The following is a 25,669-nucleotide window of genomic DNA, read 5'->3' as shown; positions in this document are numbered from 1 at the left end:
GCGCAAGGTATTTGGTCATCTTTTGCTCATGGGCTTCCTCCATCTTCTCAGGGGGCTGTCAGTTTAGTCGTGTATTTAGCCCTGTCCACTTGTGATCAGATCACTCAAAACCCATGTTTACACCAGGTCTAAACAGGATCATTGATGCACCCATGAAGGCCAAGAGGTGTCAGGTTCCAGGTTGTTGAAGTTGAACAGTTTCAGCTTCTTTACGTTGACTCCCTGTTTGTTTCAGGATTGAGTTTTAAATCTTATTGATTACTTTTCAGGCTCTTCATGGCTCCAGATTACATTTCAGACCTGATCGTCCCTTATGAACCTTTACGTAATTTAAGATCCTCAGGCCAGTTATGCAATCACTGTTTTTATATTTTTCTTTAATGTATGTTTGTTATTTAAACAGGGGAGGTGCTTTCATAAATCAAAATATAAAAATAACACACTCCAAGAATTATAATGAGGTGCTGATCACTGGCAGTTGACTTGATTGTAGAAAACAAGTGTCGCACATTCTGGCTCCGTAAGCGTGTCTTATCTTGAAGACATTTCGGCCTTTGGACCTTCTTCTTTGTTGATCTTGAAGAAGGCCCAAAGGTCGAAACGTCTTCAAAATAAAATAAAAGTGTTTGGAGCCAGAGTGCGACACCTGATTTCTATAGTTTCGAGGTACTTTAATAAGCTATTTTTGGCTTCCAACCTCTCCTGCATAATGTTTAAACTCTATAAATCCTTACTGTATTCTCTTTACACATGTAAGTGAGGAGATAAAATGAGTTTGACACCCCTGGTTTAGAGGAATAAACCTTTGCGCCAGTTCAAAGATGTAAAGCAACCCTTTCCTCATCTTGGACACAGACTACTGTTAGGAGAGACTCAAGCTTCTGGAAATAAAAATTTCATTTTCTGTAACTGCTTATCTTTTTTGGGTCACAGGAGGGGTGGAGCCTATTCCAGCTGATATTGGGTGAGAGGCAGGGTACACCCTGCCTCTCACCCAATATCAGCTGGAATAGGCTGAGAGGCAGGGTACACCCTGGACAGGTTGCCAGGCTATCACAGGGCTGACACAGAGAGAGACAACCATTCACACTCACATTCACACCTACGGACAATTTAGAGTCACCAATTAACCTGCATGTCTTTGGACTGTGGGAAGAAGCCGGAGTACCCGGAGAAAACCCATACTGACTTGGGAAGAACATGCAACACCGCACAGAGGGGCGACGACAATGCAAATCACCGCCTAAAAAACAGCTCAACACACCTGAGAAAAACCAAAACAATGCTGGTCAAATGTTAGAAGAACAGTTTAATCATACATAGTCACAATTCTGCTTCCAAAAATGAGTTTGTTTTCTTCATCTAACATCTGGAAATGTACATAAGGCCACCTGAAAATGTACATGACTTTGACAGTGTGACAAAACTCATATGTTCATATTTATATAATTGACAATATTTTACATTGCTTTTGCTTACAAGGTAGAAGCTGTTCCAAAATACAGCACTCTTCTGTACAAAAATAATTCTTGTCATATCCTGTGAAGTTTCCATGGTAGCAGAGAGGACTAAATGCAGCCTCAGTTTTTAGTAGAGTGTTTTTTTTTTTATCCTTCTTCTTTTTAAACTGTCACTTCAGAAAGACTATCAACAGTGGATGTTACAGCTCCAGTACAAATAGAGGCTGGCCTTTCCCATAACAGATTAAAAACAAAAAAAAAAAAAACATGCCAGATTGTGAAGCCGTAAAGTTTTTTTTTTTCCTTTAAAATAACACTTGATCAAATAAAACTGTATACATTATATTCAAGGGGAAAGGAGTGATGAATATACACACATCAAAATGCACATTTTTGCCTTTTTCTCCCCAAAAAGTGTAAAAGACATCCCATTTACAGCATAAACGTTTACAAATGTACAACTGTACAGACGAAATAAAAGCATCACTACAAATTTTTAGAGCAAGGCCTGTCAAACACCACGACTAGACGTATTTTTTTCTCAATTAAACTAATAATCTTACACTTATTAACTGCACATATACTACATGTATTCTACAATTATTCATATGAAGCAAAGAAGCCGTCACTACGAGCATTACAGGTGAATTGTATAGCTTTTGATGGCCCCACCGGCCTCCACCAATGCACTTGCATACCCAACCAAATGGAAAATAAAGTTTTAAAAAACAAAAACAGAACCATTAAAAAAAAGGTTCCTTCAACATCCCTTTCTTATCCCACTACTTCTAGCTCATTTCACCTCAGATGTACAAAACCGGGATAAGCTCCACTTCACGACACGTTTGCTTTTTTATTTTTTTTTTTGGGACTACTCTGACCTTCAGGCGGTGGGGGTCCCATCATCGCTGCAAGCCCCCCGAACCCAAAAGCAACAACTTTACTCGTACATAAAGATGCTATACGTCGCTAAACTACTTCTACGCAAGAGATGATTATTCAGTACATAAAGATACCGTCTCTAGGGCAGTGTTCATCTCAAAGTACAAGACAGATAAGATGTTACACGAAAACATGATAAAGAAAAAATCATTCCAAGGATTAAAACCTGTCACAGCATGCCAACACATAACCCCGCTCCCACCCCACTATCCCCACAAAAAAAAGCTCCCCCCCCTCCCCACTACGGTCATTTCATGTTAAGATTATACCAGGTTACACGCCCACTGTACAACCAAACCTCATGCTCTGCTTCTATAAGTTAATGTAGCTTCTTTTTTCTTTTTTAAATCTTGCATAACCCCCCCGAGTGATCACCTGGATGAGGGACAGACGGCTCAAATGGGGCTCAGAGGATGCAGCAGCTCAGGTTGGTCAGTCTGTCATGTTTTTAGTACCGAAACTGTCCAGATAATTACATCAGCCAGACGACAAGCTGCTGGGGTAAACACACACGCCCCCCCCCCCTCGCAATTAGCCTGGAAAAAGGAGGCAAGAGTAATAAGCCACCGCTGGAAAAACACCACCCTACACTAAAGCACCAATCCCCAAAGCCGAGCTCGCAAACGGGTCGTGAGGACCTCTGGGTGACTGTGGCACAGGACGCATAGTACTCACCTGTGGACGGAGGGGTGTGTATCCATCCGTACTATGCAGTGCTGTTTGAAAACTAATCCATCAGCTGCTTTGGCATGGGAAAACATTTTTAAACTGTGCATGGGATAATAATAATAATAATGATAATAATAATAATAATAATAATATACAAATATTATATTCAATTGCCTGGACTTAATTAGAACAGCTGACATAATAAGTCTGGTTACAAAAACAAATGGAATTGTTTCTTTTAAAAGGATCACTCAGTTTAGCCTTAGAAAATCACTTGCTGGTGTTAAATTGTAGGAATTGTAAATTTCAGCAAATGTTTATAAGTTGTTTTTTTTTTCTACAGAGAATTTACAAGGTAAAAAACTAAATGTACAAGATAATATGAAAACCAGTCAAATACATCAATTACATCATTAACAATGGGTTTGTGCTTTACCCAGGAAAGAAAACAAAAACGAAACGGCCTGCTGACTGTGCGTCCCCTGGGGGTGGGGGCAGGGGGGGCCACGCTGGGGACCTGCACCAGGGGTGGCAGAGTGGCAGGGGTCAGTTGTCACAGCGTTCTTAGGTGAAGTTGTCTTTTTCTTTTCTCTTTTTTTGGTAATTCCCCCCAAAAATGGGATATCAGAGGGTGTCAAAAGGCTAACCCCTATGGCTAAGGAGCATCTCTCACAGAACAGGGATTGAGGGGGTGAGGGGGGGGGTTTGGGGCTCCTACTCCTCTCCACTTCTCCAGGGGACTCACGGTGTTGATGTGACTACATGAGGCCATTCGTGGGGCCGCCGATGGGACCCAGTTCAGATCCGCTCTTCATGTAGTACTTTTCCAGCTTGGCCAGAATGTGCTTCCCATAGGTGTACTTGCGTAAAGTGGCGATGTGAGGCCGGATCTGAGGAGGGAGAAAACAAAACGGGAGAAAATGTCCAGGTTTTACACTTATTTTTTTGTAGTAAAGTTTCAAAAGAATAGTTTCCACCACTGGCTCACACATTCACACAGGTACAGTCTTTTTTTTTTTTGTTTTGTTTTTAATGGGAGCGCCCAAAAAACGTCACATACTTTTACGCAGAGGGGAAAAACAGAGCAACTGCTACCATGCTGAGGAGCAGCTGTGTGGTTATTTACAAGTCAAATGAACTTAAAAACCCAGAGTTTGAGGGTGCTTTTCAACCAGGACCCTGCTTTTCATTGTTTTTGTATCCAAGTGACTATTGGGAACATTTTTTAAAAATAGTGAAGTATTGAGTGAGAGCAGCAGCCAGGCTGAATTGCAAACACTTAGGGGGTGTTTACACTGTCACTTTACATCCACTAAAAGTATTTGTTTTTGCCGCTGAGAAGCTCAGATCTTTATTGTGAGTGTCTGACAACATTATGGAAAGGATCTCTACAGAGACAGCCCTTTTTTTATAGAGTAAGATCCTTTTTGCTCAACCAGAAACTAGGGATGCAGCGAATATTCGGTAACCAAATATAGCAAAAAAAACCCCACACATTCGGTATTTGGTGGAATAAGTTAAAAGCAAGGCCGAATAATAGCGGGGTTTTGATAACGCAATCAAGCAGCGTGCCGTGACGGGCGGAATAAAATGTCGGTAGTGTGGTGATCCGTCCGTCATGGCACTCGCATTTGCGACTAAAAATAGTTTTGAGCGAGCAAAGTAGGCTTAAATCATTCACCACGCTGTGCGAGCAGTAACGGCCCACAAACCTCACCGCACTTTAGGGACTGTTCTTTACTTACGAAGGGACTATCAGGGGAGGAGGATGGCTGGTTGATTCTTATTTTATTTATTTATTTTATTTGAACCCCCCTATGTTCATTCAGTAAGTAATTTATTCCATTGAAATATCAGTAATGTATTATAGAAAAATGATTTATCTTTTTATAAATGACAAAAGGCACATCTGCCTCATTTTCGCTGTGGTATCCTGATACTACTCAGAACCATGATGTTTTCATTGGTATCGCACAGTGGGTCCCAATTTTGATACCGTGACAACACTAATATGGAGGTATAATATGGGTTCATCTGCAAAAACTAATGAACAACTAAACAATGATATTCGGTATTCGGTATTCGGCCAAGCGTTTAATAATATTCGGCTTCGGCCACAAATTTTCATTTCGGTGCATCCCTACCAGAAACCAGCCCCAATATCGCTATCGGCAAACTCACCAGGCTCCATTTGAAAAAGCAGTAATTTTGTCCTTGTAAAACACACTTCATTCAAGACAGAAACAAAAAACAAAACAAAAACATCTCTTTGTCTTTCCACTGTTTCAACAGTTATCAACTCTGGTACAGCTGAAATAAACTCTTAATTCACCCAGTTAGATGTGAAACTATGCTGGTTTATACACGCTAAAATTGCTGTTTATTTAAATGGAGTCTGGTGGAATTAGTGATGGCAATTTCTGGGCTGTCTCTGCTTTAACAAAAAAGATCTAACACTTTACCAAAACTGTGTTAGATTGTTTGTTTAGGTTGCACTTAATAAAAATAATATGAACTTTCTCACTATCTGTGTGTATAAATCCATCAGTCCCAATCTGCATGATCACATATATTCAGTAGTTTACCCACCTTGTGCATGATGATTTTGCGCTGAGCAGGTTCTGCCATGTCGATCATTCTTTGGACAACATAGTTGGCGTACTGGTCCTTCATCATGGTGTACAGGGCGCTGTGGGGCCCGTCTTTCTGGCAGCACACTTCATCTATCAGCAGAGCTCTCTCTGCACGCGAGGAGTGGATCACACACTTCTCCACGACATTACTGAAGGAAAAACACAGAGAGAAGCTTCTGTTACGCTCACATTTATAACTGAGCTGAAGGAGTTACAGCACTGTTCAGTGACGGTGGATGCCTTTTATTTCTACACTGGAATGTCTGAATCAATCTGCTTTTATGTCCATATTTTATTTGTGACACATTATAATGAACAGCTCTCACTGACTTGAACATTTCTGCTGTCTGTGTGGTTGAATCAAGCTCTATGGATGGCGATCTCTTCCCTCTAGGCGATGAGACACTACCTGTTCTCAAGTGTGCCCTTGCAGGTAATGCTTTGGATCACCTAAGGATCAGTGCAGGCAGCCTGACCGACCATTAAGGGAGCATCCCATAATCATAATCATAACCAAACACACCATCAGGCTGTGTTCTGTCATAGCTGAATGCTGGTGTTTCATGCAGCACTGTTAAATTTTTTTCTTTGTTTTGGAACATGATTGCAGATCATTACAGACTCGTAGCTGTCAGTGAGCTGTGACTGAAGACAAAAATAAAACTCAGTAATTTATAGACATTAAAATCACATTCATCTTTTATTAATGGAGATAATAAAATTACTTTTATATTGATTTGGCTGCTGCACTGCGCTCAATTAAATTTAACTACTGGTATATGACGTGTTTGAGGTCAGACAGTGAACAGTTGAATACTTTAGGCCCTTTTGGACCGCAGGAACTTTACCCAGGAACTAGAGTCCTTTTGACAAACTCACTGCATTTCCACTGCAGGGATCAGGGTCTAAATTAAGTTCTGGGGGTATTAGTTCAACCAAAAGGTCCTTGACTGGGAGGTAGTACAATCCAAAATTACAGGAACTTTGGGGCTGGGGCTTAGGCAGAATTTATACTTCTGCATTGAATAGATGTAGTAGCTACGCTGAGGCTCTGCATCCACATGGAGCCTACGCCGTTACCTCACGTGCACCTCCCTAGAAATGTGGCGAGGCAGACCTGTCTGTTTTCGTAAGCTGAAACCATTTACCATTTACTTTGATTTCACAGGTAAGAAACAATAAATTGTGAAGAAAGTAAAGCCTCCACTAAAATTGCATTTAAGTCTTGTGTGTGACTTGTTGTCCCTGGCTTCATATGAGAGGAGGAAACGTCTGCTAGCTGCTAGGCTAATTCATACAATGTAAAATGCCATAGGCTTGTGCTAAAAACATTAGCATGTTGTCTTTATCTGGACAATTTTCCCCACAAATACAAGTGTTTGTCTGTGAATGCTGCAAGTTATAGTGAAGCTGATTTGTGTACTTGTGTTTGAAACTGTCTCTATTAAGGCTACGGCATACGGTTTGCAGCACGAGTGTAACAGCAAAGATTCGAAGGGACAGCATCAACCACCATTTTTTCAATATCTAGGCTGAAGAATGTTCCTTGAAAAGTAGTTCCTTGGACTGAAAATCCTGCTTAACTTTTGGTGGAACAGCTTTTGTCAGCATCAGGTAGATCTCAGTGATGTCTTCGTCTCTGTCGCTGCATTAAAACATAGCTTACCTTGCAAATTTGTGTTGGCTGAGGACAAGAACTTTCCCGCGGACCTCTGCGACTATCTTGCTCTTATCTTCCGGTCTGCCATGCTCCAAAACATGCTGAATGACGTAGTTTCCGTATTGATCCTGCAGGAAGGCAGTGGAAATATTAACTCGAGATCATTTGAACACTGATCAAATCACAAAAAGGATCCGTGCGACACCCTTTACTCTGATCGATTCTCATGCACTACTTTTCACCATTGGTCTTAATTGGTGTGAGATAATCATGCATCTCTACAATGATAGGTAGACGAATGAGTGACACCCCATTTGTTGTCTTACAAATACCCTTAAGTCATCACTGCGGAAGGTCAGACAAAACAGATGCTGCTGGTTTGGAGTGTTGGCGACCAGGCAACACAACCAATAGCATCTTTGCCCCTTCAGAAATGGGTGATAGACAGTTATGGGTGTAATTTTAGTGTGACAAGATGGAGACAGGAACTCACCTGACCAAGCAACAAATTAACATCACTCTGATCTTGTTAACATAGTAACTTGTTGGGTTGGTAACGTGACCTCCACCTTTAATTTGGTAGTATTTGCCTTCAAATCCATTTCCTGTCAATCTGTTTTAAAATGAACCTGCTTTACTTTGCTCCTGGACTTGACTAGAAGCCAAGCACTCAAGATGATTTAAGCAATACTTGTGAACATTTTAGTTTCAAACTCTTGGGGAGCTTCTAGAAAACAATTACAATGAAATCAAGAAGATGAAAACAGAAAAACAGATTGATCAGGAGATGCTGTAGGCAAAAGAGAGGAATCATCAGACAGCAGGGAAGCATGTGCCATGTGAATCCTCTGTGACATAAAGCAAAAGGGGGGGGAAAGGCGAGAAAGAGGCGGCTCAGTGGGTTAGGAGAAGGCCTGTAGTCGGAAACTGGGAGTTTGAGATCTATCTAAAATGTTAAATTAGATTCTTTACAAAAGAAAAGATTAAAAAAGGGAAAGAGGAAGGGAGCACGGGGACATCCGCGAGAGAGAGGCAAATTGCTCTGACCTTGAACAGTGCATCGCGGGACACTGTATAATATGTTTTGGGTGTCATCTCCAATGATACGCCTTGATATTTCTAGATGGAATAAGTGAGGGGGCAGGGTGGATGTTTCAATAATCACATAGGTCAGATGTAATGACAGCTAACAGTACAAATACAGTCATCCTTTACACTTTACACTTAGCAGACCACAACTACACAGGAACAATGACAAGCTGAAAATATGAAATGCTCAAATATGAAGGAGACATGCAAATACACAAGACAAGCACACGTCTCAACAACAATGGTCCATCACATCTAACAAACATAAACATCTGTAATCAACATAGGCATAGAAATAAAGACAGATTGGAGACAGATGTGCTCACCTGGCCCAGCTGTTCAGAGTGCTGATGCAGCTCTTCCAGGATGGGCAGAGTCTGCTCCTGGGTGCAGTGCTCCAAAATCCTTTGGATGACTCTGCAGCCATAGGGGTGTGTGGAGAGCACAAACACCTGCGGAGGGAGGTAAAAACAAGAGCTAATCAATAAACAGGTAATTTCACAAAAAAAAAAAAAAAAAAAAATACAGCATCACTATTAAGGCCCTGATCACACAGAAAGCATTTAAGCAGCTGGAGGTGCCTGGTTGTAATTGTTTTTAATGAGAATGGAGCTTTTTGCTCGCTGTTTTGGTATTGCGATGCCTGGCGTTTCTGTGCTCTAGGCGCCTGGTGCTTTTGCCAGAGTGCTCTGAACTCCTGGAGTTGAAATAAGTTTAACTCAGAGTGGAAAAAGCCCCACGTCAACTCTTATCCCATTGTCTAATTGGATGATTCGAGAGCTGGGCCTTCTGTGGTGGTCATGACAACAAGTTTACAATTGGTAAACAATGGAGGAGAAACTGGTGGTAGCAATTGCTGGATACCCAGAGCTATTCGGCGCGATGATAGACAGCAGGTTGTCAAACTGCCCCTGAGTCATCCTAGAATATGCCTGGAGACGTCCATCATGGAGGTGAAGCTCCTGGACCAACTGGTGGTACCCCCCATGATCCACCCTCTTTTTTAGGGTCTCATGTGCCCACACAGATCTGTTTATCTGTACCAAACAAACTATTTACTGACAGCCTCTCACCCTCAACCAGAGCTGCAGCAAGTACCCTCTGCCTCAACATTTTAGGAACTAGATACTTATTACTGTGAAAAAAATGGTAGGTTGATCACACAGGAAGGTTAGTGTAAGGACGTGATGGGGTGGTTGCCTGGCAACAATAAAAAGGTGCAGTGTTTGCAACTTGTAAATGCTTTCTGTGTGATCAGGGTCTAAAGCTGCACTGAGCTGGATAAAAATGTAACACTAAGATGCCTCAGTACTCAGCTCCATAGATAAGAGTCAGCATAAGGATAAAAACTATGAGGGCTGGGCATTTGTATATTTGTGATACCTGCATTTGATCCTTTTTGAACACAGATCTAGAAAATAAAAGACCATTTGTATGGTTTTGCTCACAGCCAATCGCTGCAAGCGTTCTTTAATTTAATGTGACATGTGACTGGCCCGCTACCACGGCAGCTACAAACTAAGCCTGGGTGGTATCAAGGTATTACAGTACGCAAACAGACACTCCTCTTACTGTTAAAGAAAGATGATGTACTGAGGTGCAGATAGAATTGTATGTAGCATTATAGGTTACCTATGCAACAGCTAAACCCAGCTACACAACGAGGCCATGAATGTGAGATTAAATACTAGACAAGAGATAATTAATATGCACACATCACTGGACACATCAGTTTGTCCTAGGATGGCAATGACATGACCCACCTGTTTCTGCCTTTGATTGGCTTGCCCTGATATTCTTACCCCCCTACCCATCTTACTCCTGTTGCCTACAAGTTAACCAACCCAACCAATGAAGGCAATGGATACTAGGCAATCAGAGGGAGAGTAGGACAGGTTGTATCTTCACCATCTTAGGAAATACAAACTCACCAGCTGGACAGGGGTGTGATTTACTTAAAGTTACAGTGGAGTTCAGAGCTCCGTGGTCTAATTAGTCAAAATGGCGACTGGCCTTCAGATTTATCCATTACAATGTTTTTATGTTTGATTGTCAACTCTGCAGTAGCACCATCTCTCTTGCATATTACATCTTTGCACATATCTAAAACAATGCAACGGGTCAAAGCAAATTGGTAACACATGGGTTCATGTACAGGTCTTGTAAACATTTCCCACTTCTGTCTCTGACAAAGTCAAGATGTAGATTATGTAAATAACCGGCAGCTGAGTCAGTGCTTACGATAATAAACCCACCTGTCCTTGAAAGGCATCAATGATGAACTGTAGGGCCTGAGGCTGGACACACTCGATACACTTCTGCACCACATGGTTGCCATTCTGATCCTTCACGCACTTCAACACGTGGCCATCCAGCTCACGGACAATGTCGCTCTAAGGTGAAGACGTAAGGGAACAGGGGCATGATTTTAACAGATGTCACTGTGGTGGATTTGATAATCGATTAAAAACTCTCACAATAAAACAAGGTTAGTGAAAATCATTGTTAAAAGAAGTATAATCTCACTTACAATTACCTGCTGGTCTGAGGAAATGGACTCCAGCGCTTTCTGGATGACCCTGCAGCCATACATCTGCAAGGCCAGGGGCAGGACGTGTCCGCGGATACGTGTCGCCAAAGCCAGCTTCTGGTCTGCACTTCCAAACTGTAACCACACAGAACACAACCTCTATTGCACACACGCTACGCAAAAAAAGAGCCTTTGATAGTCAACGTGAGCGAAATGACACCTCGATCAACTTTAAACAATCCGAACCTCAAAGAACTTTTGGATGACATAGTTTCCAAATACATCAGTCATCAGCTGGTATGCCGCTTGCAAGATTTCTCCAAACACCATCTGCCTCTCAGCTGGGGTCGCCCTCTCGAGCTTCTGCTGGATAAATCTGGACAGACAAGTGACGATAAAAGAAATTTGTCAGACTTTCACTCCCTGCATTAAACTTAAACAGTTAAAATCTTTAAGTCAGAGAGTGCATCTTAGCCACCTGGATCCATGCTGGTCTTGAGAGAACTCCACCATGTGTCCCGGGAGGTCACGCAGTTGGAGGTTTGGGAAGCGGTTGTTCCTGAAGTCTTCCAGTAGGCGACTGCGTCCGGACGGCATGACATCGGAGCGACTATAGCGGGGCCGAGACGGAGGGAACAGCTGACTGCTGGAATTGAAGAGACTGGACGTCCCCCCGGTGCTCCGGTACTTGGCCTCGGCTCCAGGCGCTGCAGAAATGTAACGCCCGCTGCCATTCGTCAGGCCACCTAGGATTACAGAGTAACCAGATACTGCTGTAGTGATGGCGGCAGGTGTCTACAACTGTTAGGTATGTGAAACACTGTGCGCCTGATAATAAAGTGAAATCGAAGAATATAAACTGCAGCAATAAAAAAAAAATTTCCAGGCCGAGTGAATGGGCTTAAAATTAATTTAAGATTTTTATTACTTCCCATGAGTGCAAGGCTTACCTAGGTGAAGGCTGGAAGAGGATCCATGAGAGGAGGGCAGAGAAGGTGGAGGAGTGAGCGGGGAGTGACCCGGTGTGAGGCCGATGGGGCTGGGTGAAGAGGAGTAACCCAGGCTGTTGTAAAAGGGCTGTCCGATGGGAGTTAGGCTGCTCCCGCCGCGTTTGTATAGATCAGAGCTTGCCAGCAGGGAGTCCCTGCGAGATACACTGCTACTGGTAGAGCTGGATACTGCAAAATAAATTACAAAACCACTGTGAGAAAACAAACTCCTAAAAGTTAAGTTTCTTTAATCCTCATGTGGCTTGTGGCAAAGTCACTAACCAGAGGAGCCGAAGCCTCCCAGAGCAGAGCCCAGGCCGACGCCAAGGGAGCCGCCAGTACTGCTGAAGCCCAGCGAGGAGCTCTGTGGTGGCGGCGCGGCGGAGGTGTGTGAGAAAAGGGAGCTGCTCTGAGAAGTGTTAGGGACCGAGCCGGAGCCATAAAACGAGCTGGAGGGCAGGCCGCTGCTGGGCGGGGGAGCCTGCTGCTGCTGCGGCTGGGGCTGAGGTTGAGGCATGGAGCGGTACAGCCCGTTGGCTGGAGGACCAGACATGTTGTTGCCCGAGCCAGATGCTGACACTGCAGCTGCTGGTGGAGGGAGAGAGGACAGTGTGAGGCAAGGGCGTGGGTTTCATTTCAACACTGGGGGCGGTAAGTATAAAAGATATTTTGAGTTGTCCCTGAGGAAATTGAGTGTCAATCACTTTATTTCCTGCATTCTGGTGAATTTTAATGCCCCAGTTCAGGGTGAAAATGTCTTTAAAACTCAAAATACAGGCAGCAGGTGACAATTCAAAATATAACAGAATATAAAGCAGTAAGACTCTCAGGCATCCTGTACTGCATTCGAGTATTTATTCTCCTGTGGATCCACTTTTCTCATTTAATCTTATCTCTGCTGAGTCAGCAGACCTAAGCATGATTTACTCTTCCTTCCTCCTTTGTGACTTTTGTTTGGGGAATTAACCTCATTAAACGTGCATGTGACACCCATTTACGTCAATGATAAATTAATTTGATTAATTTAAAAACCCCGGACTTCACTCACTTGTAGAATAGAACAACAGTTAACTGTCTCTGTACCCAATACCTTGACTAGACACCAACAGTGTTATTGCTAGGGACAATTCAGATTGCTTATCAGGGTGTCCCATTTAACATCTTCATTATTATTCTTATTAATTGTACTTATACTCTGACTGGTACTAATTAAGGAGAAGTAATTAGCAGATTACTAGCAGCAGTACACAGTAAGAATAATGACAGGTGGTCTAGTGCCTACCAGCTTGTGCTGCTGCAGGGTTGATGAGGAGAGGGGTCTGGACTAGACGAACTGGCCCACCTAGACCAGTCCGGGCTCCAGGGCCCATCACCAGGGCCCCAGTCTGGTCATAATAGGCTGCAGGGGCCAACACCTGATAACCTGAGAAGATGGAAGATCACAAAAAAGAGTCAGCAATTATAAATTATTACATATACAAGATTTTTTAAAATATTACTATATGTAGTAACATCTGATATATTGATAAAAGGCACCAAGCAGTGAAGATAAATGTGTTGGGCTGTATGAAGTGGTCTACCAACCAGACATCCCTGCATACGCCAATGCAGGGTTTGCAGCAGCTGCCGCAGCTAGAGATTCCTGCTGACTCTGCTGGCCTTGCCCAGGTGTAAGAGGTCGCTGGTTGGTTCCTGTGCGCATCACCTGGGGGAGAAGTTCAAGGATACGGTCACACCCACAGGCTGCAGACATACTGAAGCTTTCAGACATGTTCTGCATTTAAAGCAATCTGAATACTGGGTTTTAAGTATTTTTATATATGATATTAAACACTTAGGAATAATGGCAAAAAGTCACAGTTAAAGTCCAGCTAATCTGCTTCATAAGGAGTGGGTTGGTTTGATTTGACTGGATCTGATTGACAGTTGCCTAGCAACACAAACAACCAACCCCACAACTGTCATTACACACTGACTCAAATGTTTCTCATTCTGACATCACCTTTTTCCAGCTGAGCCCCACCCACTTCAAACACGAGGACAGGAAGACAAATACAGAAAAAAAAATCCCTCATTTGACAAAACCGTTCTAAATTTAACAGTCATGTGGGCTGTGTGCTCTGTGCTCAGGGCAAAAAGCTGAATGAGCAGAAGGGTTTTAACGACCTTTCAAGCTTCCAATTGATCACATTTTGCATGTGAGAACCTGCTGTTCACACACATTATTTAACAGCGCACAATTCTCTTTCATAATAAAGACACCTATAAAGTTAACAAAATCTGAGTAACAGCCAGACTATGTATATGAAATCAGATCAGTGTTTCATAAAACAAGTTTAGCAGTTTAACCAGAATTACTTCAGTAAAATCTGGTTTATTTTTCGGTGTCATAAACATGTTTAGTAAGTTGGACCCATAGAAACAAAACAAGAGTAGAACGGGCATTCCCATTTGAAGCAACATTGATAGAGCAGCTACGATTTTAATGCGTACCTCTGCCACTGCAACTCTTAGCGGGCTAACTTCTGTGCAAACAAACTGACTTGTTACAGTAATGGCCAAACGAGCACTGGGGATGCACGATATACATCGGCCGATAATGGGACATTTTTCTAATTAACTAACTAACTAACTAACTAACTAACTATCGTTTGGGGGAAAAAAAACCCAACAACATATCGGTGCATCGCTAGTCGTCACCATAGAAACTCACAACGATCCCCATTTTCTTTTATACTAGTCAAACGACCATGGCAAACACTTCAATGTCCTTATTACTCATTCTGTTTCTATAGTCAGATCCAAGATACGTCCATGTAAACTGGCTAAGCTTCACCTCAGGTTTTAACAGTGTTACAATAAATCTGGCAGACTCTAACCGTGTTTTCCTCATAGTTCTTCTTTACCACTGCATTGTGAATATCACCTCAAAATGTAATACATTTTACATGCACTGCAAATTGACATGGGCTGCATTTGTGTTCTTAAAATCTGAGCAAAAAGGTTTTTCAGGCTAAAGGATCCACACAGCATTCCTATCAACACTTGCTTTTAAATGCAGTTAACATTAGATGAGCATCTTTGACACAACGAGTCACAATAAATAGCATTTTTACTCTTAGTTTTGTCCTTAAATGTCACTTAAAATAAAGAAAAAGACGCTCAGAAATCTGTCAGTCAAGGTATTTTAACAGTAGCAGGGTTTTTGTTTAAGTGTAATATTTTACTCTTATATAATGTAATATGTGCAGCTCTGTGGCTGTGCACATCATAGTTTTGTCCTTACATGGTCATTTCCTTCACTGTGAAATGATGCAATCAGTGCGTGATGTCCTGAGTGTATTTAAGTCATGAAATAAACCAGACTTGCATTTGTCTGCACACATTAGCTTTGAGATGTGTTTATGAAACAGTTTAATCCTGCTACAATTTGTCAGTCAAGACAGGCTCTTCACATTCTGTCCTGTTTTTTGAAGCCACCTTCATAAAACACCTCTCAGAGCAAAAGGCACAGCTGGTCCTACCTGTGGTTGGCCTGGCCCTGGTCCCTGATTGGATGCTTGCTGATTAGCTGAGTGATTGGCAGTTGATGCAGCCTGTTGCTGGAAAAGGTTGGCCGGGTACACACCCCAAGGGACACCGTAGTACTGTGGTGGAACCACTGTGGGGCCTGGGGAAACATTTCGATGTTACATGCAGATCTTGTACAACTAATGAAGGCAGTATTTTATAATCTGAACTTCGTACAACAACATCAAAAATACATCTAAATGAGAGCTTTAACAGACAAGAACACAGGATGAAACTGTGCTATTTGATCACCTGCAAGTGTGGCTGCTGCTGCCAGTCCAGCGGCAGTGTAGGGATCTGCTCCAGGGGGGCCAGCATTAATGATATAAGGGTTTGGCACGAACGCAGGAGCAAGGCCAGCTGGGTGATATGAGGAAGCGTATTGTAATTCACATTTCCATATCAAATCTCATCCAAATGACTATGCAACTGCATAAAAAGATCTCCAGAGACACAAAGTAGTTTAACCATATTACTCTATACACTGCGCTACACACTGAGTAAGACAAACAGCCCCACTTACCGAGATGCTGCTGCTGGGCTGCAGCCAGGGCATATTGTTGTTGCTGAGCTGCAGTGAGTTGCTGAACTGTCAGGGGATTAGATCTCTGGAACAACTGGAAGAAAAACAAACAAAAAGATGGATCACAATCTGTCGAGCAAATGTACAGTTCAATCTCTTGAAAGCTGTGTGGTTTTTTTTCCTTTTCAACGAACCTGCTGCTGTGAGTTGTAGTCAAACAATCCTACTGGAGTCCCCGAGGAGTCCACCTGAATCTGGTTCCCAGCATAGTCAAACTGGAGTGACTCCACGCCGGCTTGCTGCTCCATACCTCCCATGTTCTGGGCCTCCTGGTTCTGGAAGTCCTCGGGTGCCTTGTTTTGGGCGGGGTTGTGTTGTTGGAGGACGTGTGGGTGGTGCTGTCCCATCATCTCCAAACCTGTCTGACTGGGACCCATTCTCTCCACGGCCTCAGTGGGGGAAGCTTGGCGACTTCCAGGGGTTGGACTGGGAAGGTAAAGGAGCGCACATGCCATGTTAGTATAAAACTCAGACAGGAAGCCTAGTAACATTAATGACACTGTAAGCCTTTACAATTATATTCAGTCACTCGTGGACAAATTAATTATGTAGCAATGCACAAATTTGCCAAAAGAACTTCAGTGTCACCTGTTAGAAAAACTTTTGAGGCTTCTGAAACAGGAGATTATCTAAAACAAGAGCTCAATTCAAAACCACCATAGTTATAAAGCATCAAACAATGGGTAGCCATTAGTGCTGGGCGGTGAACCTGTTTACCCTATGTGCTGGTTTTACTTTCCCATTTGCGCTATGGTTGGCCCATGCTGTGTAGAGTGGGAGAAGGGAGCCCTATTAACTGTGTGTACCCTTCTTACTAAAAGGCAATAACTTCATGACGCAACAATTAATAACCCACACTAAAGCCCCTTTTTGACTGGACAAACATCTAGTTACACCCACTAACATTTTCCTTTTGTATTATATGAGAGAAGTTGCATCAAAAGTTCAATCAGGAGTGATGAAAATACAACACCTGGTGGGATGCACTAATTTTAGCTCCTTTGCCTGCACGATGTAATGATGAGTTGCCAGAAAATACTGTTTGCCTCCATCCAAGCAGCGCTCAAACATAATTCATAATTTAGTCTGCACCTAGACTTAATAAGGAAGAAGTAAGCACCATGCTATTTTCTCTGTGCTAGATGCTGTTTTGTACCATTTACTAAGCCGTTTTCCAGGCCATCTGTGATGTTAAACATGACACACCAGAAAAAGGGGGGAAAAAAAAATCCTCCAAAAGGAATACTTGTCTGCTGTAGTCTCCAGCTAGAGTACATTTAAAAGAAATGGGGGTGAAGAAAGAGACTGCAGGAACCAGAGGAACTTGTGCCGAAGAGAGGAGCTGCATCTGCTTTTTGGAAGCGTTATTGGTTTGTAAAAAATCTGATGTAGACCCAAAGACCATAGCTATGTTGCTGGGGTGATAACACTAGAAACTTACTCACTCTTGGATTACCAAGAGTGTATGCAATTATGGTCATCGGTTCATGGTGGTTAACCAGAAGCACTAGTGAAACAGTGAAGCCAGACGTTGCTTAAAGCGGCATTTGCTTGAGGCCCTGTGCATATGACAGGAAAAGAAAGTGGTGGAACAACAGTGAGGTTCACGTAATGTGGTAAACAAGCCAAGTTAGCCCTCTGAGCTAATGCATGCCAACTACACTAACAAGGGTTTGGAAATGTGCAACATTATTTTACGACACTAGAAATCAACCAAAAGCCAGAGACGGTATCATATTGAGTTAATGTCAGCTGAAGATTCACTACTTCCAAGCAGAAGGCAGAAGATAACTTTAACTTGGAGCCTGACCAGGCAAAACTTTCCTTTGGGCCACTACCTCCATCTCTCTCAGACTCACCCTGGGTGTGTGTCTGCAGTTGCCTGTACCAGACAGCAGAGCAGCGTGAAAGCGAGGAGCGCTCGATGTGCCCAAAAGTACAGTGTCTGACCAAAAAACAAAAACCATGATGGCTCAACTTGAAGGAATCTCGGTCAAATGAGGGGTCTGTCTGATGATTCGGATCTTTGACTTTTAGGGGCAGCCCTACTACCATCTTAAAATATTTTGTTTTGACAAGGAAGCAATGTTAAGGTTGTTATTTTTGGTCATACCGCCCAGCACTTGCAGCCATTCATCTACTGTTACTGTGAAACGAAAACATACTTGAAATCTTTGCAGTCTCTGTCCATGCCGTTTAGCAGGCCTCTTCCGTTGGCTTTCGCAGGATCATTCTCATCTCCCACCTTCATCTCCGGGCTCTTGTCCTCTTCAAAGGGGGACACTTTCTCTTGGACATCACTTTTCTCTCTCCCATCTTGGTCAACATCTCCTCCACCCTGTATTCATAAAAAAAACATTAGGTAAGATAATGTGCCACCTTTGAGAAGAAGGGTTTAATCAGCAGGAGACACTCCTCTTTCTGAGCTCAGACTCACATAGCCACCGTTCCTGTAGCGACCATCCATCTTGTCGCCAGGTGAGGAGCTCAGGACGTACTCCACCATGCTCACCCCCAGGCCTCCACCTTCTGAGCGAGGTGAAAGCACAGAATTGGCATCACCATTCCCATGGAAACTCTGGCCTGGTCGCCGCTGCACCATGATTGGCTGAGACACTGAATGATCTGGATGAAGAGCCGTGATCAAATATCTAAATAGTTGTGTACATAAACTATAGCTGGGTAAACACCCAGTCAGATTAAGGCAATACTAGAAGTCATAGTCAGTGGGTGGGGCATGAAGCCATTTCAAATCATGTAGTTTAACTTGGAATAAATTCTGTTTTTTCAGATCTACTGATAAATCCCATAACATTACAATACACAAAGATATAGGAGTTACTCACGAGAGGATCCCCATGCATTGTCCCTCCACTCCTCTCCGAGAAGCATCCCTTTCCTTCCATCCTTGGCCAACTCATCAGAATCCCAGAGCTTTTTGGCTGGCAGAAGCTGCAAATAAATTAAACATGGTTTCTGAGCATCTGTAAGATCAGCGCTCGTCTTTGCATATAATATCTGAAATATGCCACTATCAACAACCACAGCTCATTTAAAAGCTGATGTGTAGTGGTTAGTTTACAGTTCTGATGTTTCACTGTTAGTGTTTACTTTAATCTTGCAAAGTCATACTCCATCAACAATCTTATCCCTATAGACTTACAGTAGCTCTAAGATTGCAGAATACTCCTTCATGGACAACATCTTATTGCATTTTTTATTATCAAAAAGGTATGTTATGCAGGATTTTCCTTGACAAACAAACAAAACAACAATATATAGACTTAGGTAGTGACCAGGTAAAACAGGATTTATACTTCTGCGTCAAATTGACGCCTTACCCTGGGCCATAGTCTGACATGCACCTCCCCAGAAATGGAACTACACGTTGCAGCAAGGCAGACCTCCTGTTTATTTTTGTAAGCTGAAACCATTTCCCTCAGTGAAAACGAAGCGTTATTTACTTTTATTTCACAGATAAGAAACAATATATTGTGAAGACAATAAAGCCTCCACAAAAATATCATTTTAAGTCTTGTGTGTGATTTATCCTGGCTTCATACGAGTATATCTCATCTGGTCGCTAGGCTAATTTATACAATGTAAAATGCCGTGGGCTGGCGCTAATAACGTTAGCATGTTATAATTGTTTGGAAACGTGTTAAGTATAAGACTTATAAGATTCCTGCATAGTATACATTTAATGAATGCAACTACAATAAATTCACTCCCCCCTGCACTATAGTCTTCTTTGCCACTGCCCATGTGTATGCTCAAAAATATGCAAAATATGGCTATATGCACTACTTCTGTCTCAAACATACAACCCTGTCAACCATGCATGCATGAGTGTGAGCTGGTTTGATCACAAAAACTGCTCTGTCCTTGCTCGATCTGATCTATTAAAAGAACACATAACAGATATCTTATTGCTATCTTTTCACCCTAGGCAGCGTGAGTGTTTCATACAGACTTGATTTACTGATGTGCTGCAATGGAGAAAAAGAGTGACCTTACCTCTCCCATGCCCCTTGACTCCAAAGCAAGAGCTTGGAAATCATAGTTCATTTCATCCACAGCACGGACCTGAGACAAAGGAGGAAAAAAAGTGGACTGTAAAGAGGAAGCTAAGAGCACTAAATGGAAGACCACAAAAATAGAGAGCATGAAAAATATTACATTTCTTCTGTTCACTGCAGAGCAGAAAAACTATCCCATGTTTTCTTTGATTTTTGTTCAATTTTACCCCAAAAATAGTTTGGTTCTGCAAAATAAATAAGGCCAAACACATTATTTCAACAGGCCCCTCAGCAGACAAAAGCCTGTTCAGCACAGAGCCATTCAAACATGAAGTATCTAAATCAACACAATACAATCAACATTTCTATTGGGAAGAGAAAGTAAGAAACCCCACGATCAACACCAGTTTTCCTATGAAATGCGTAATCCAAATTTGCGATTCATAAGTTATCCTAATCACCAAATTACATCTTAGTCAAGACTGATTTTCATGCAATGAATGAATTGTTCATTTTGTGCGCTAAGGCTGATTGTGCTGGAACTAATTTTGATGTCAGAGGGTCACAAGCACATGAAAGATTATAATCACAGCACTATGACATTACATTAAAGGCCACAACCAACAGTGGTGCCGACCTATTTTCTTTTCACTCTGGCCCCCTCCTTGACTGTGTTAGCATGTGAAAAGTCTGGGTGTCCAACACAAATCTTCACCCTGGTGTGCCCAAGGATCTTTTGTTATCTCATATTTAGTTATATCCCATGCCTAATCCCATGTATGTAAGCAAGGAGATCTGTTGAATAAAGGTCTCAGACATGTTTAAGATATGAGGACCAAATATACAAACTGAACAAGGATTTACTAACTCAAAAATAGTATTTCTACACCCTCTGGAGCATTATTTGACAATACTGCTCTGCAGAAAGTAGTGTATTTCTATCATGATGGCAAGAAAAATTAACAAAAGGAAGACAGACAGCTACTATAATCCTAAAGTGTTGGTCTTCCCCTTAAGAAAGATTCGAAGAAAGTCAAGGTGTGTTGAGTACAGGTTCCTCCACCTTCCAAAAGCACTCAGAAACTGAAGTAAACCGACAGGAAGAAGTCTGGATACATTTCTGAAAAGCCAAAAGCTTGCATGATAGGCAGCTCACAGGACAGCAGCTTACAGAACGGCTTTACAGTGGCTAAAATAAGAAAATTTCAGTTTCAACTGTAAAGAGCAGACTTTTGGTTCGACACAGCAAGAGTATGTACAAAGTCAACACAAAGACGCAAATTTACATTAGGCGACACAACGAATCAAAATTTTGCAACTTAAGCTTTAATTTTGTGTGTTACTGTGTCAAGAAAGCCTCCCGACATCGATTTATTTTTTGAATCCAATTTGTTTATTTGTTCTATGCTTTAATTTCAGACTACACTGTACCATTAAACTGTGCTAATTTTAATAAAACATAAAAATTTAGGTTTTCTGAGTCTTTTGACCAGTAGTGTATGTAGAAGAGACAAGGCCACTAAGACCAGTCTGATCTGCTGAGAACTCAATATACCTACATAAAAGCCATATCAAAAATAATTTTGATGCCAATATTTCCTGATTTTCCTTCTTTACAATTTCCAACATCACTGCAGGTCTAGAACACAGTAGGTGCTACCAGTAAGAAGATAAAATCTAATACAATAAGTCCAGCTTGTGAAACAAATCCATAAGTCTGAAGATCTTTCAGATATCAGAACAATGCATGGCAGTTTAAGACCGTAAGACAGGATATTACAAGTCTGGCTGGTTATCACAGCAACTGTCAGACTCCTGCTGGGCCAAAGCACTCGTCTCACACGATTTGTCTGCTGCAAATGAGGAGGCTGCATTTTTTTTTTTTTTTTTAGAAAGCACTGCTACTGCCAGCTTAACACACCTGGGTGTATGTGTAAGAGACTGGTGGTCTGGTGTCAACCAGTGTGTGCTGGGATAACCAAATTCACAAAGCGGATGGACCAGAACTGGAATGGGTTTGCCATTACGAAGGATTTGTTGATTAGGTTACTTTTGTTTGGAGTGAAGAGGCTGATGTAAGTTTAAATGAATTACTGGCATCAACAAATAAAGCACCAACTTAGCTGTAGCAAATGTTTTCCATTTTCTGGATTTTTATTTTCCATTTAATCAAGTGAAACTTAAAGTGAATTAATTTAGATACATTTAAGAGTTTCATTATTTTGGCATGTTATGGTTGCTGCCTTTTCTCAGCTGGGTCTCAGCTGGTCAACAACCACTGGGTATCAGGGAGACAAAAATATAGCTATGACGAGCACTATTACCATTTTGTTTCTTTAATTATTTTTACACATTGTGCTCTCATTAAGAGCCTGATTTTAAAAATGTAAATGCTCACCAACCTACAATTTCACCTCAGATTAGTCCTTGTTTTTAAATCAGGAAATCTTACACACACAGTTAACTATGAGATTAATTTGTCAGTGTATTTACAGACATTTCAGTTAAGTCCTTATACTGCCGCAATCCACAGCATTAAGCCCTACTAATCAGCCACTGAAATTTCTTGTGTGTTAAAACTTTAATAAAACATAGCTGGAATAAATGGTTATTGATGAATGGCTGGCACCTGGTGTAAATCGTCACAGATTAACTGAGCATGTGGAATATGTGACCAAGTGTCCGTGGTGACTAACAGGGTCTTATTGTTTGGGCTGCACATCACATTATGCCTCCAACCGCAAACTATGACACAGCAAGATGCTACAGCCCATTACCAATAGAAATTATTTAAAAGTCAAGTTCTTTAATTTAGTTTCACACAGATTTGGTTCATTTGTTGCTTTCTGGGGTTGGTTACTGGGTACTGTTCTGCATTGTGAAAGGGGGAATGTTTTGAAAAAGGTCCAGTAAGAATCACCAATCGGCAATTGTGTTTGTTGTTTTGTTTTTTAACAGTGAGCGGTATAGGTGAAATTAACCACCTCTCCCCCACCATACCACTCTGCAAAGTAAAATACAACAGGTTAAATTACTGATAAACTATCCAATGAAACTTGTAGCCTTACTGATACAAAACACTGCCATCTATCCCTCTAACTTACACTACATTCAATAAAGTTACAATGACCAGGGAACCTTTACCTGATCAACATGATTGGCATCACCGGTCGGCCAGCGATGCTTGCTGGGTGTGCAACCTCCGAGCTGCTCTCCAGGCTGCCTCTGAAAGAAGTATCCGACTGTGGCGTCATCCTGAGATCGTCCGCTCAGCGGTGGCTGCGGAGTACCTGGGGTGGGGTTAACAACCCTGTCCATGCCCTGTAAATGTGGGACTCCCGGAGCCTGTCCAGCTCCCCCAACTGTGGCTAGGGGCCCGCCACCGTGAACTCTGACACCTCCAGTCTCAGGAGCGCCATTTGCATGCAGCATCCCACCTCTTGTCTCCTGCCAGGCCACGTCATTCATACCTAGGATGCTGCATGGAACGCTCATTCCACGGGAAAGCCTGCACAAAACACAATATATGAGTATTATGACATGCATATGTTATCATGTTACATCATCCTTCTATTGTAATGTTCTGCATAATAATACAACTGCCTTCTAGACTACCAGAGCGACTGCCTGACACAAATAAGTCATATATATATTTACAATTACAACTATGTATATTCATATAAAGTGAATGTAGCACCCATTTTAAACATGATAGTTAGGTTCCTGTCCTCTGGTTGGCTGTTAGGTAACGAAAACTGAAAGTTACAACATGTGGTCTTTATCCTGACTCTTATGTAAGCTTTGACATAAACAAACTTTTGAAATAGAGTTCAGGAAAAAGGTGCACTTAAAAGAATACGACACGAATAACAAGTACAACTTAAATTTTCTTCGCCGGGACCAGACTAATTCCCGAGTTGCTAGCTTCACATCATGGCTGTTATGCGTCTGAAGATTGAGATATTAGTTAACGATGCCTTGAATATCTAAATTTAGTTAAATGGCTTGCGCAACATCAGTGTAAGTTAAACTGGCCGTTTGCTTATTTGCGATTGGGCAGTGCAAGAACAAAACACTTGACTGACAAGCATGTTGATAGCTTGCAAGACCGAGAATGCTAGGTAACGTTGTCGTTAGCCTAGTGTTAGCTAGCGATCGCGGCTAACGCAACGCTACCACTAATGTAACGTTTATTAATGAGTTAAACGACACTCGTTTATATCACAAACACTGCTCATTTGTTAACCACAGTGGAGGTGACGCTTAAAAATAACAAGCGACGACGACAAATCCAACATTACAAGTCGATGTTGCACACCGACTGCAAGCATTCTAGCAAGCTGGCTAGCTAGCGTAGCTACCTTGCTAGCAAGTCCGTTGCTAATAAGCAAGCTAACTTAGCGGCTTCGACTGAACAGTTACGTACACAATGCTTTTGAATGGTTTTGAATGGTTAGCTGGTAGCAGTGAGTACAATTGTTGCTTATCATTTGCCTTTAATAACGGTCAAATCCTTTATTGGCACAAATCAAATATGTTTAGTGTTAGCTTATGTTACTCCACTGTATTAGCATTAGCAACCTCCGTAGCTAACAAGCTAACGCTAGCTACAGCGGGCCTGCTCTGTTTATTATTGGTTAGACATTAAAGTTAAATTGGTGAATTTACCACTGTTTCACAGTACGCTAGTGGGCTCCGGTGCTAGTCGTAAAAAAACAAGCTATTTCTTAGCCTCGAAATCGACAATGGTTGCATGCAACACGACAAATAAATCCCCCAAAATGGCTAATGTAAGAGCTAGCTAATTGCCAAGTTGGTGTTGTGCGAGCTAAAACATCAACCAAACACTCAGTGGCTAAACAACATGGCCCCCCTTCAAGTTCCAAACAGAGGGGCCTTAACCGCTAAACAAAAGGGGAAATACTCACACCACGGCAGTCGCGTTAAAAAAGCAGACGCTTTGCACAGCTTTTGCTTTCGACGGGGACAAACATAGAGGAGATACTCACGCGTTGTCGTGTCGAGAGAGGGTCTATGCTTGTTGCACGCCGTCAACCCAATTCTATATTGTTTTGTTTCCTTGGAGAGAGCGGTGATTTAGCAAGGCTTGATAGTCAAAGCTAAGAGTTTGCCTACGCTAGTGCCCCCTCCCTGTAAATAGCGTGAACTACGTAGACATGCGTATAACAATGTCAGTGTAAATTTCCCCAACGCACCTTTTGTACATGTGAAGGCAGCATGTATGTTAATGCGTATTAATGTGTGTCCAATATTTACGCACGTTATATTCCCTTAACGCGCGCTTATATTACAGCTGGATCATATCTTAGTTTGAATGAAAGCTTATTGGATAGTTGATTAAATTTTAAAAACAAGGCTGACTCATAGTATCAAAGGTTAAAACATTATATTGAGCATGGGAAATGGTTTAATGACCCACAATAAAAGTCGCGTAATGCAAAAAATACATGGCGTGATATCATCATGCAGTTAGATTTGGATGGTTTCGGCTGATCCTGGGTCGG

At 42.0% G+C, this 25,669-nt stretch overlaps 1 protein-coding gene across 5 annotated transcripts; it reads right to left on the bottom strand.

Annotated features, from left to right (window-relative positions):
- Positions 1 to 1,289: 1,289 nt before the first annotated feature.
- Positions 1,290 to 25,669, bottom strand: pum2 (pumilio RNA-binding family member 2). Of its 5 annotated transcripts, none has more exons than XM_049590869.1 (23): positions 25,154 to 25,669; positions 23,289 to 23,652; positions 20,143 to 20,211; positions 18,972 to 19,077; positions 18,563 to 18,750; positions 18,291 to 18,463; positions 16,260 to 16,551; positions 16,066 to 16,159; positions 15,795 to 15,902; positions 15,497 to 15,642; positions 13,557 to 13,677; positions 13,255 to 13,395; positions 12,255 to 12,560; positions 11,934 to 12,161; positions 11,462 to 11,729; positions 11,230 to 11,359; positions 10,984 to 11,118; positions 10,709 to 10,846; positions 8,780 to 8,905; positions 8,412 to 8,483; positions 7,371 to 7,492; positions 5,661 to 5,853; positions 1,290 to 3,961 (listed from the first exon to the last, which is right to left on the bottom strand). In XM_049590869.1, the coding sequence occupies exons 2-23, from the start codon at positions 23,637 to 23,639 to the stop codon at positions 3,830 to 3,832; spliced, it is 3,639 nt and encodes a 1,212-aa protein (XP_049446826.1). In that variant the 5' UTR covers positions 23,640 to 23,652; positions 25,154 to 25,669; the 3' UTR covers positions 1,290 to 3,829. The 5 variants fall into 5 exon arrangements, with proteins under 5 accessions (XP_049446826.1, XP_049446828.1, XP_049446827.1 ...); XM_049590871.1 differs by having other exon boundaries at positions 10,990 to 11,118; XM_049590870.1 differs by having other exon boundaries at positions 12,255 to 12,557.

The sequence above is a fragment of the Epinephelus fuscoguttatus genome, linkage group LG11 (assembly GCF_011397635.1).
Source record: "Epinephelus fuscoguttatus linkage group LG11, E.fuscoguttatus.final_Chr_v1".
NCBI classification, from domain to species: domain Eukaryota; kingdom Metazoa; phylum Chordata; class Actinopteri; order Perciformes; family Serranidae; genus Epinephelus; species Epinephelus fuscoguttatus.
Note: the sequence above shows the minus strand (reverse complement) of the source record. Positions and strands in the feature narration are given on the sequence as shown.

Coding starts and splice junctions, on each gene's coding strand:
- pum2 (XM_049590869.1), bottom strand. CDS start 23,639: ATGAGCGTTCCATGCAGCATCCTAGGTATGAATGACGTGGCCTGGCAG. Junction 19,078..20,142: donor AGTCAAGGGGCATGGGAGAG/GTAAGGTCACTC, acceptor ATTTATTTGCAG/CTTCTGCCAGCCAAAAAGCT. Junction 16,552..18,290: donor AGAGACTGCAAAGATTTCAA/GTATGTTTTCGT, acceptor TTACCTTCCCAG/TCCAACCCCTGGAAGTCGCC.